This window comes from Schistocerca cancellata, chromosome 3 (assembly GCF_023864275.1).
Source record: "Schistocerca cancellata isolate TAMUIC-IGC-003103 chromosome 3, iqSchCanc2.1, whole genome shotgun sequence".
In the NCBI taxonomy this organism is placed as follows: Eukaryota; Metazoa; Arthropoda; class Insecta; order Orthoptera; family Acrididae; genus Schistocerca; species Schistocerca cancellata.
Genome location: NC_064628.1, coordinates 793,141,823 through 793,155,003, shown reverse-complemented (window position 1 = coordinate 793,155,003; position 13,181 = coordinate 793,141,823). Strand labels below are relative to the sequence as shown.

The 13,181-nt window shown below is 39.0% G+C and overlaps 1 protein-coding gene across 1 annotated transcript in view; it reads right to left on the bottom strand.

The window, feature by feature from the left end:
* The window catches only part of LOC126175846 (pre-rRNA-processing protein TSR1 homolog), a 96,088-nt gene extending 83,572 nt beyond the window's left edge, over positions 1-12,516 (bottom strand). Inside the window, exon 1 of the mRNA XM_049922853.1 lies at positions 12,240-12,516. Coding sequence (XP_049778810.1) covers positions 12,240-12,348 — 109 coding nt within the window. The 5' untranslated portion in view covers positions 12,349-12,516. The remainder of the gene's footprint in view (positions 1-12,239) is intronic.
* Positions 12,517-13,181: the final 665 nt, after the last annotated feature.

Genomic DNA, 13,181 nt, shown 5'->3' with positions numbered 1-13,181 from the left:
ATAATATGTAGAATATGTTGTTGGAAAAGCAAAACAAGGACTGGATACTGTGGCAGAACACTTAGAAAAAGTAACAGATCTACTAAAGAGACTTTTTTTATGAATGCATGGTGTCTGTCCCTTTGAAAAACAAGACACCATGCAAGCCCACAGCTGTGAAACACTATATGTAAATCAAAGGGGGATCACTGCTTTCAGCTGCAGTGGGACATTAAGCAGAATCAGCAGCACCAAGTGAAAATGTGTACCGGACTGGGATTCGAACCTGGTATCTCTTGCTTACTAGGCAGGTGCGGTAACCACTGCACCATCCGGGACACAGTTTTATTGCAACCGCACGGAATATCTCAGTATGCCTCATGGCCAATCCACACTCCCACCGAGTGCCACACTGTGTTCTGAATGGCACAGTGGTTCCTGCACCTGCCTAGTCAGTTGGAGATCCCAGGTTCAAATCCCAGCCCGGTACACATTTTCACTTGGCGCTGCTGATTCTGCTTAACTTCCTGCTGCAACTGACAGCAGTGATCCCTTTCCATTTAAATACTATTAAAGAGACTGCCTACACTACGCTTGTCTGTCCTCTTTTGAAGTACTGCTGTTCGGTTGGGGATCCTTAAGGGTTAACGGAGTACATCAAGAAAGTTCAATGAAGCACAGCACATTTTGTACTACCACAAAATAGGGAAGAGAGTGTCAAGGACATGATACACGGTTTGGGATGGACATAATTGAAACAAAGGCATTTTTTGTTGCGGCGAAATCATCTCATCAAATTTCAATCACCAATTTTCTCCTCCAAATGTAAAAGTACACTGACCTACATAAGGAGAAATGATCATCATAATAAAATAATGGAAATCAGAGCTCCCACAGAAAGAAGTGTGTTCATTTTTTCAGCATTCTGTTCGAAAGTGGAATAAAAGAGAATTTTTGTGAAGGTGGTTTTATGAACCCTCTGCCTGGCACTTAAGTGTGATTTTCAGAGTATCCATGTAGATGTAAATGAAACGAAATAAATATTCATAAATCATAACATAGTAGGCTATGAAAGAGTGACAGCTTTTATAAAGTTTTGACGTAAGGGTGGTCGGTTTGCAGTGTACTTGAACTGGCAGATACATGATTTTCTACTGCGATTATCGAGGCAGCTGCAATAAAGGTAAAGGCCAATGTGAGTAATGTGTAGTTATATGCTGCTGCCACCGAGGTCTTCAGTCTGAAGACTGACCACATGATGAAGCTCTTCACATAAGTCCATCCTGTGCAGGCTTCTTTTATCTCTGAATCACTACTCCAACCTACATCTATTCGAACCTGCTTCCTGCATTCATGCCTAGCTAGGTCTAAATACAATCACTCCCATCCATTACCAAACTGACAAATCCTTGGTATATATCTCCTCCCCCCCCCCCCCCCCACACCATTTTAATTCAGTACCTACTTTTTAGTTATTTGATCTACCCACCTAATCTTAAGTGTTCTTTTGTAGCACCACATTCTCAAAAGGTTCAGTTCTCTCTTGTCTGAACTGCTTATCGTCCAAGTTTCACTTCTGTACAAGGCTACATTCCAGACACATATCTTCATATATGTCCACCTAATACTTAAATTTATATTATGTGTTACTAAATTTCTCTTTACAGAAATATTTCTCTTGCCACTGCCAGTCTGCATTTTTATATCCTCTCTATTTTGGCCATCGCCAGTTATTTTGCTGCCCAAATAGCAAAACTCATGAACTACTTTTTGTGTCTCATTTCCTAATCTAATTCCCTATGCAATGCCCAATTTAATTTGACTACATAGCATTACCCTCGCCTAACTTTTGTTGCTGTTCTTGTTATAAGCTCTTTTCAAGACACTATCAATTCCATTCAGTGGCTCTTCCAAGCCCTTTGATTACAGACAGAATTACAGTGTCATCAGCAAACCTCCAAGTTTTTATTTCTACTCCATGAACTCTAATTCCCTTCATACGTTTTTCCTTGGTATTCTCTGCTGCTTATTCAATGTAAAGACTGAGTAACATTATTGATAGAATTCAATAACAAATATTGATCAATCACACGAACATTAATAGAGCATTTTGCACAACTACTGCCCCTGCTGGTCAGGGTCTGAGCATTCTTTTGCCCTTCTGCAATTATGAACAGGTATGTGTTGGACTTTATATCCAACGATGTGTCCTACAACTGCCCCTGCTCTAGGTGCAAAGGAAGATTAAGTTTTAACATCCCTTTGGTGATGAGATCATTATAGATGGAGTACAAGCTTAGAAGGTGGAGAGATGTGAAAGGAAAGTGGTTATGTTCTTTTCAAAAGAACAGATCCAGAATTTGCATACAGCGATAAATGGAAACCATGGAAAACCTAGCTGGAAGGGATTGGGGGAGGGGGGGGGGGGAGGGAATTAAAAGTATATAAACTGCTGTCCTCGTTAGTAGACATTGGTGCCAAAATTTGCGTGTGTTCCGAGTACTGTTTGCTGTGAAATTAAGGTAGGGACTGCTTTTTTTTATTTTTTTTTTTTAAAGAATATAGTAACATCATTAAGGATAATATAATTTGTTAATAAACAAAGTCATGTCCATGGTGAATGTTCTTGATAAAAATACAAGGTAAATCCCTCCACACAGCTGAAAACTGACAGGCGACAAAAAGTGTCATTCAAACATTATTAAACATAACTGTTTATTTACTCAAGAAAATAAGTACATACAAACAAATCAAACAATATTTACAAGGCATCTTATAGCCTTTACACCTTTCTTTCTAATTGGCAAATAACGTCCAAAACTTTTCCTCCTTCAATATAGTTGACTTTCTCACAGCTGAAATTCTTTTTTAATACTAAACGCAAAACTGAGAAGTGTGTGGGCAAGAAAATGAAGAAACCTACAGGTGCCCCACATGATATGTAAACATTTTTGTATAAATGTTTCTTTTTACTCAATAAATGGGCAAATTAATTCTAACAAGTAATTAAACATTTATTTGCCCATTCAAAGAAAGTCCGTATACCCACAGCATGAAGAGAACTGTTCTCTCAGTGAAGTCAAGTTTGAAAACCCAGACTGTAGCCTTGCACATCATTTGTTAAGCCCCTGAATGAGTAACAGCAATACCGATAAACGAGATTGATGGTATACAGGGAACTTACTGCTGGCTACTCCAACAGTACTACATGAGATGTGTGTACTAATGAGTACCTAGGGTATATGCCTCGAGAGAGTGGCGAGGGAGGATTTGTCCATGCATCTCTACTGCAACTGCGAAACCAAGAAAGAGTTCCTACTTATATTGTTGAATGATGAGAACATAAATGACAACTTGTATAAGCTTGATGCCCTTTTCACTGCAGGGGATTTTCTTTCTCTTATACACGCCGGAGTCTAAATCACAAAATTTTCCACAGAAGTAGTTCATACACTAAAGCGCAGTGTACAACAGACGCCAAGTTTTGATAAGTAAAACATGACGCTTAGTTTTTGCTAATATTAACTTGGTCACACAAGTTCTTTCTTTATTAATGCACATTGATGACATTTGCCACTCCTCTGAAATGACTGATGCTGGTGACGAAAGATAGTCACTGGCATTGGTGACACTTCAAACTGGAAACAGACAATTGGATTCAATCTATGTCCTGTCTTCTAAAAACCGGGACATCAAAGGGCAGCATAGTCAACAGTCTAATAAAATGATGTGAGTATGTTTGTTTTGCCAGAGCAATCTGAACCTATTTTTCATGTAGTATATACTTTTAGAACAATATACTATATAGAGATTAGCCTTGTCCAAGACCAAGGAAAGGTTTAAATGGTGTCCTTCAAACATTATCTGTGCCCGCTGCATGGTGTGCTGATATCAATCACGAGCTGCAGATGTTATGGCTAATATGACTCTACACTGCTGAGCTAAAGAGCTCCCTGGACAAGCCTGCTGCATTGTTTTAAATGTGGTCTTGGGGACTAACTTTGTCATGTTTTCCAAATGAAACTGATGTGTATAGCACCAAAAACTATTCTTTGGTAATGATAAAATACTACCATGTGTGAAAAATATTTTTATGACCCCAAAAACCAACACAATTTTGACAATATACAATATATTGTCATGAGAGATGCCACAACTGTATATCCTGAAAAATATTTATTGCAACTGAGACTGTCACAATAAATATTTTTCCAAAACACTAACATCTTGTATAAGCACCAAAAACGTTACACAAAAAGGGATGGCAACATATGGCAGGTAATACAATACTGGGGCATCAAGGAGCAATGGAAATCATTGTCAGCATAGAATGAACTATGGACACTCTGGAACAACATCACAAAAGGGCAGGCTGGACAAAAAAAGTTCAACAAGCTAAAATTCTATAGTTTGTCATTACCTGAACCATACGTACCAATAAAAATATATCCTACTTACTTAAAAACAGTCAGGATTTCATAGCCTTTGATGGAGATTTCTCTGCAAGTTTGTTTCTAAGGAACTGGCTCTCATCAACTGTTTCCTGGTGTTTCAACAACATCTACCTCTAATGTCAGGATTGCCAAAAGTGTGAAGAGAAACATAGCTGAAAATGTCAGCACTAATACAAGAGATTGTGAACCAAACATGCCAATAAAATTGTGAAAAGAAACTATAGCTACTACTGATGATGGTCAATATACCCAACAAATGGAACTGCATGTGATCATTGATGTTTTTGTTATAGAAAAACTACTCAGATTCATACCTTATAACCTCTTCGTACAAGCTAGTACCAACTTTAATAAACTGCAGTGTATGTTTTAAAACAGATTACAGAATAGCAAAGCCAATAATACACACATTTTAAGACAAATGTTATAATGTTTAACTTAGTTACATGAAGTGTGAAATGATGGACATGGTACAGAGGGAAATCCACCCTTTTCATTATGCAACAGGTTTGCACACTGTACTTGAGGGATCAAAGCAGGTGCCAACTCACAATGCACTTAAAAATCTGTGTTTTTTTTTAAGGCTGATGGCTGTGTAGTGTGGAGGGTTGGATGGTTGTTAGCCACATACTCGAGACTTCATACTTTCTTCGCTTCTTAAAGATCGTGTTAATTTTACTTATTCGATAACAAACTATTTGCTGATTGTAATAATAAAGAATTTCGCTAATAAAATACTATTTTCATATATAGTTCACAATTCTTTAGAAACAAAAACCTGATTTAGCAACTATTACGCAACATGAGCTCTTACCTTTACCAGCAATGGTTCAACTCTTGAAGACACAATTATAGTGATCTTGGCTTGTTTCTTTTTTTCCCTTCCTTTCTTATGCTTTTCTTTTTCGATAATATGCACCAGATAGTTCTTTCTTTGTCAGCTGATTAGTTAATATGAACAACACAGTAAAATGGTGAGTAACTTCACTAAATTACTCAACAAGCAGACACAGAACAGTGTGTTAGCATGGAACAATAACACTCTAGCAAACTAACTAAACTTCATGGTCTGGAATCCAATGTTGCTACCACATTGATTGGATGTCACTACTGGACTCCACCTTGTAACTTGTCAGAAGCGGCTGCGGACAGGCATGAGGATGAACACAAACAAGTCTTCAATTAATCCATCCAACTCGTGCAGCCCTGAGTTTGTGTGTTTCCGTCTTCACATAATGTTCAGGCATGATAGCGGCAAGCATAGCAATGACCAGAGGCCCAGTGATGCGAGTTGCTCATACAGTAGTATGCTGACTTGGCACTGTTATTTGATGGCAGCAACATCTTAATCTTTGTAGCAGTTTGCGGCATCTCAGTGACATGGCGATGGTGTTGGCCACACTCAAAGTCTGGACCACTGCTGAAGAGCAGGAGTGAGCAGCTGGTGATGTGATGGCTGCTCATGCTGTACAGGTATGTGGGGGTTTATGCATTATGGCCCAGTGGCATCTGAGTTATAGTGAAGACTCCAGACTTGCAGCAGCAGACTCATAGCAATGGCCAACATGCAGCAGGTGTTGAGTGTGGCCCTGTCATGCCAATCATGACGTACTCTGCTGGTCTGGGGTTTAAATGCAGCACTGACTTCGTGGAAGGGTGGCACCTGTGTGTACCACTGCAGAGAAGTCTGGAACATAGGTCGATGAGCAGCATCTATCTGTTGACAGACCGATGTCTGTCAAATTGCAGAAGCTTCCTGGAGGCCACTCAACATCCCAGGTCATCTGCATGTGGAAGTGTGATGACAAGAGAAGTGGGCACAAGACAAGAGGGTTCTTCTGTCAGTAGGACACTGGCCATGGCTGCTGGTGTTCAGGTATGGCACTTTCATTGGCTGTCACTTAAGCTGTTACAGTTCACTGTAGAAGCAAATTGTGTTGAAAAAGTAGACAGCAATTATAGCATGACTCTAAGGACCTAAGTACTGGTGCACCACATAGGCTATTTGGATCCTACAACTTGGTACTAGTTTCTCTGAAATCCAGAGATTTCCATCCAACATATCCTCATATACCAGACATTCTACTGGATTTAAAGTCTGATAATGTACAATCCTCCTCTTCTTTCACAATATTATTAAACACTGGCGTGAAAAACTTCAAGGACAAATTAAGTTCTGCATCATATGTCGCTGGCAGGTGACATAACTTGATGAAATTTAAACCAACATAGAAAGAACTGCAACAGTATAGTGCAAAAGGTAATTGAAAGAAATATACAATTCAATGAAAAGAAATGACACTTTTATTCAAAACCAATAATTACAATGAAGTCACTGCAGTTCATAATGGCCACCTGTACATTACACAAAGTAGGTAATGGTTATTAATAGGGCGTGTTATCACCATGAATTGCAATGCGTGCTCTGCAACGTGTTACAGTGCTGGCCACAAGGTCGGTAAGGATTCCTTAAAGTAGGGTGTTCCAATTCTCCACTAGTGTGGTTGACAACTGTTATATGGTCACTGGTGCATGTGGACATGCTGTAATATGTCCCCCCAACACATCTCCCACATGCTTGGTGGGATTTAAGTCGGGGGAACGGGAAGGCCAATTCATTTGCCGAATATCCTCTTGTTGAAAGAGCTTCTTCACCTGTGCTGTTCAATGTGGTTGTGCAGTATCATCCATAAAAATGAAGTTAAGGATGAATGCACCCCCGAAAAGACATGCGTGGAAAAGCAGTAAAGCGCCACAACAACGATGACAGCCGAGTGTACAGTTTTCAAAGATCTGAGGGCCAGTTCGCCTGTGCAGCATTATGTCTTCACACACCGTAACAGCTGGACCACAAAAACAATCACACTTGACAATGTTACTTGGTGTATTATGTGTTCCCACATCTCTCCTTATGAGGGTATATCTAGAATTACTACTCAGACTGAATATGCTATCATGCGAGACAAGCATGTGACCCCCACTATTTGCTGGTCCAATTCCTATGCTCTTCACAATGTGCTGATGTCAACAGAATATGTACTGGACCTCAGTGCTAGACACCACCATATGCAGTCACCCTGCCTTTGGGGAGCTTCAGATTGCATGCTTTGCAGTTCTGTTAAATGTGGTTGTAATTGCTACCACTGTTTGATGTAGGTCCCTTCTTGCCTGTTGCACAATTTAGTGATCAGTTGGTGCTGTAGTGAACTGTGGTCAATATCTCATTTGTTTTAGGCAGCAGTGCCCATGGTTCAGAACACTCCTCATGCATGTGCAACAATATTGTGAGCAATACCATACTCCTGGGCTGTGCCTGTCACATTTTCTTGTCCTCCCAGTTTCCCAATGATTTTTGCCCATGTGAAGTCATTCAAATGCTGTCTCCAGATGATGTTGTAATGAAGAACACCACGACAGTGCACTGTGACTACTTGCTGATTGACACACACACTATCTTTTCCCATTCCTTCAACTGACTCGTTGTGGTGCCAGCCCCATTTGATGCTGCAGTCACACTGACTTCACACCATGTGATGTCCAGCTTTCTGTGCACGGTGAGTGAAAGTGCAGTACATTATTACATGACTTGGTAAGGAGAGTGATAAATAACATAAGATTTATTAGTGTTTTCTGTAGTGTGTCTAGTGGTGTAGTGCAGTGAAGCATGATGATATTAAGTCACTTCATGTATACTGTTCTGCAAACACATAAACAAACAGTATGTTACTCTCAGTCTGGCGCAAGCCTTCCAATTTCTCATTCCCGTAGTTTTGTGTGTCTCAGTACCACAGTGTATTCAATCAAACAGCCTCTCAGCTGGTCTCTCAAGGCTGAATGAATCCCATTCCAGATCAGTGGGAACTCCGCATCAGTAACCAGCAACACTAAATGACTTGGGTGAAATGTACAGCAGATACACAGAGTAATGTAATTATTGACAATGAAAGTTGTGCCCAAAATGTGAGTAAATAAATATTTTTCTTTCACTTGTAACTATGCAAGGCATTGTAAAGTTACTTAATCCAGTTATACTGCTAAAGCTGACTGATCTGTTATCTTCTTGGCACAAATAATGCCTTTCTGTCCATTCAGGCATGGAAAACATTCCTACACCTTTGTAACAATGAAACATATAATCCTGTACTTAATTTAGGTTGGTGTATAAGTTAGTAGCAGTAGCATTCTAGTTTTGCATGTTGATATTCCAGTTGCTGTGAATTTATTTATCGAATGTAATTTTTTATTTGTAGTCTCCTCATGCTATTTGAGTTCACATATTGTAATTTTGCAATTTGGAGATAGTGAGCGACTCTAGAAAATGGAGTGCCAAGTGGAGAAATTGGAACATTTCTGACATACTCTTCTGCTCAAGTTCAATAGAGAGGCGAGAACAATGGAGTCCGCCACAAACATTTTTGCCGTGTATGGGGATAATGCCTTTGGACAGAGCATAGCAACAAAATGGTTTTGACAAACTGTTTTGACATTAGTGACTCTCCACGTTGAGGAAGACCTTCAGGGTCAGATGGAGATGATTTAAATGGGTCTCTGTACTACAGAATCGGAAAATGTGAGGAATTGTGATCATTCCACTATCATGAGACATTTGCATGCAATGGGAAAGATTAAAAAATCTAGTGTATGGGTACCACAAACTCCAAGCTAAAACTACAAAAATCAGCGATAGGCCCTATATGCAACTCTGCTTGTCATCAATTAGCTCGTGAACAAGACTGGGCATTCCTATCCTATGTAGTTACTGGTGACGAGAAACTGTGTCTTTATGCTAATATAAGGAATAGAAAGGAATGGTTGACCCCAAACAAAGCAGCAACTACCTGTGCTAAGAATTGCGCGCATCCACAAAAGATAATGTTATGCGTCTGGTGAAACACAAATGGTGTGGTGTACTATGAATTGATTTCCCAAGTTGTAACCATCAACACTGACATTTAATGCCAATAACTGAGACGTCTTGCAGACACAGTCCAGAACAACAACCAGGACGACTGTGTGAGGTGATGCTTTTCCTCGATAATGCCCAACCACATTCTGCTAGACTTATAAATATCACTATACAGGAGTTGGGTTGGGATAACATTTCGCAAACACCCTATTCATCTGATCTTGTGCTCTCAGTTTTTCACCTTTTCCACTCAATATCCAACAGCCTTCAAGGAACTTCTTTCCAGATGATTGCTCCAAATATGGCACAATGAGTAAGATTTCTAGTCACAGAATCAAAATGTTATCATAGCGTTGGTAGACTATTGTAAATATTGAAGGAAAATATACTACTAATGATTTAAGTGTCTTATGTGTATATGTGCGTTCTGTTTACTGTACCTATGAAAAAACACTATGAACTTATGCACGAACTTAATACAACAAGATGATGTTACATGTGTAACTATGTTACTATACAAAAACATAGTCTTCTGTACACAGTACATAGTGGAAAATACTTCCTGCCAAGTAGACTAATGTAAACCTAAAGGTGGATATTCAATATCATAATTACAGTGGAAAGGGCACATGTTACATGTGTAACTATGTTACTATACAAAAACATAGTCTTCTGTACACAGTACATAGTGGAAAATACTTCCTGCCAAGTAGACTAATGTAAACCTAAAGGTGGATATTCAATATCATAATTACAGTGGAAAGGGCACCAGGTTTTAACGAAAGTAGAAAGACCTTCCTACATTTTTACAAACTGCTGAGATGCTGATAAAATTTTGTACAAACAAGGCATATGGTTTAAAAAGGAATACTTGTTCTACAGCCCCATAGCTAACAGGCTCATTTGACTGTGTCAAGTTGAATGTGTAATGTTGACTGTCCAGTGAGGCAAGGCAATTGCTCTGCATATGAAGAATAACTGAGAAGGATCTACAGCAAATGGTACTAGTACAGAAGTGTCAAAACAGAATGATGAAGTAGTTCTTGGGTTCAACAATACTATGGGTGAAGAGGAGCCTCACTCACCACATTTTCCCCTGCTGAGGAACTCTTGCAGTTATCATGAGATACCAAGGTAGTTTAAGTCATCTGCTAACTGGATACTCAGCAAACACAACTCTACCTCTTAACCCATCAAAATGACATTTTTCCATTGTTCACAATGCCTATGATCTGCCAAGTCTGTGAACAATGAGCAAAGCCAGTGTGACAATGAAGGATGTAGCCCAACAGTCACTGTGGTGTGAGCAATATAACAAATTTTATAAAACAGTGAAAGTAAAAGACTGTGAGACGCAACTGTGCATCTGTCTGCTACATCATTTACAGAAGACAGTAATGCACTTCCACCGCCTGTTTTTTCAGCCAGGACATCGACACCGAGGACAACAAATGAAGAAGTAAAAGAAAGCTGGGAACGTTTTCACCAAAGGAGGAGACAAGATGAACATCAATAAAAGTGACACAAAGATAATGGAATGTAGTCAAATTAAATCAGGTGATACTAGATGGGTTTTGCTATTTTCGCAGCAAAATAACTTATGATGGCCGAAGTAATGACAACATAAAATGTAGAACTGGCAATGGCATTTCTAAAGAGGGGAAATTTATTAACATTGAATACAGACTTAAGTGTTAGATAGTCTTTTCCGAAGGTATTTGTATGAAATGTGGCCATGTGTGGAGGTGAAACATGTACAATAAATAGTTTAGAGAAGAAGAGAATAGAAGCTTTTGATTCTGTGACATCAAGGGATCACCAATGTAGTACTGTAGATGCAGGGGGGAGGGGGGGGGGGGGGGAGCGAGCGAGAGCGAGAGCGAGAGAGAGAGAGAGAGAGAGAGAGAGTGAGAGAGTGAGAGTGAGAGAGTGAGAGTGAGAGTGTGTGTGTGTGTGTGTGTGTGTGTGTGTGTGTGTGTGTGTGTGTGTGCGCGCGCGCATATAGCAACAACAACAAACTGGAAAAAAAATATTTTCTGAGTTTTAGTATTTGTAAAACCCTTGACAATGCAAGCATATAAGACTGTCATTAATATAAAATAGATTTTTTGTCCACTCTTAAATGTATGATGCCCCCTGGAGATGGGGCATCATCCATTGCACCCCATGCCCTGACCTTTTCCCGCAGGTAGGTGCATCTATAATATGTGATGTACATAATAAGAGAGACGATCTGGGAAACCTATGTCATTGTGTTAACAGTCATATCATACTTTGTGTTACCCCATGGCTACAACTCTGTCATACTACTCTATGCATTGAAACAATTGTTTCCTAAGTGTATAGTTTCATGATTTTTACTAAGATTAATACTTGGAGGAAAAAAATCTGAAATTTGATACTTACTGTTTCTTTCATTCACTTATTCGAAAATTATGCATGCGTTGATTGGAAATAATAATACGCATCATTACTAACAACCAATGATATACTGTATGTAAGGACGTCTGGTATTTATGATTTCAAAAATATTCTTTTCTCACATAGGGCCTATTTACCTATAAGTTGTAGAACACTGCAAAAAATCATATAGATTCATATGTTCTAATAATAGTCTACTGTGTTGTATAATTCTGTTTTTACATGACGTACTGCAGTTTTTGCCAAGAGCTGATCATGCTATGAACTTCTTTAATAAAGCATTCACTAAATCGATACGAGAAACCTTACTGTAGTTCGGATTCCAAATGTAAACCAATGAATACCATACGCTGGAATAATAGTGACAAACTAGTACCCTCGATTACAACGTCACGCTCACATTTTGCTCAGTACAAATCCATTATACAAGTCGCAAGGCGTTTAATTATCTTGCCTGTAGTACGAAAACATTTACCTACCCTTAAGAGCATCGTGAATAGCTCCTTTACTCCGATGACGACCATGTTTATGGGATTTATTTTGTTGCTTAAGTACACCAGGTCGATGACGCTCTTGAACGGAATTCATTTTAACTTTGTTCCACACACACAATTTTCCTTCTGCTATTTCACCACAATGCTACACTGCTAATCACTAACAAATAAACAAACCCACGTGCTCAACCCTGTTCAAAGATGTCAGATTAACTACCAATTTACTTATTTATTAATCAAAATGTAGGATAACAGTTAGTGAGGAAAGTAGATTTATCACAGGTAAAGATAGTATTTACAATTTTTTTCGGCTACAAAACGAATAATTTTTACAGCAGAATATTCGCTCGATTGGTGTTGCACAGTCTATGGATTTACGTCAGTCGAATCTTTGATTGCCCGTAAAGCGCTCGTATTTCAAACACAGGCTGGGGGAGAACTTATTGTTGCCCCTGTTTTGTGTTGCGCATTTTGCGTTCGAAAAGGTAAAGTAGATTTTGCTTCGTCCAGTCATCTGGTGGTGAAAAATTTATATGTTTGAAGAAATAGTGTAATATTCCTGCAGTCATTAATTCAAAATGCAATGTCGTTACCAGTTTCTTCTTGATTCAATAGAAATTATTTCGAGAAGCTTGAAATAGTTTTTACCCTGTTTGTAACAAACAACACTAGATTCCTCAGTTAAATTACGATACCGTTCTGCGAAACACTCTTATCTTTCTGAATGGTTGAAATTCAATGCCGGAAACTGTATACCTCACTTGTTCCTTTGGAAACTGAGCACTTACGCGGTTTAGAGGGTACATGCACTGATCACGAGAAGAGTACCTATTTATGAACTGTTAATCATTCGCTTTGTTTTGTCGATCCCTTTACAAACGCAACCACAAATCACGTGGAGTCAGTCTGGCAAAAATCTAAAGAAAA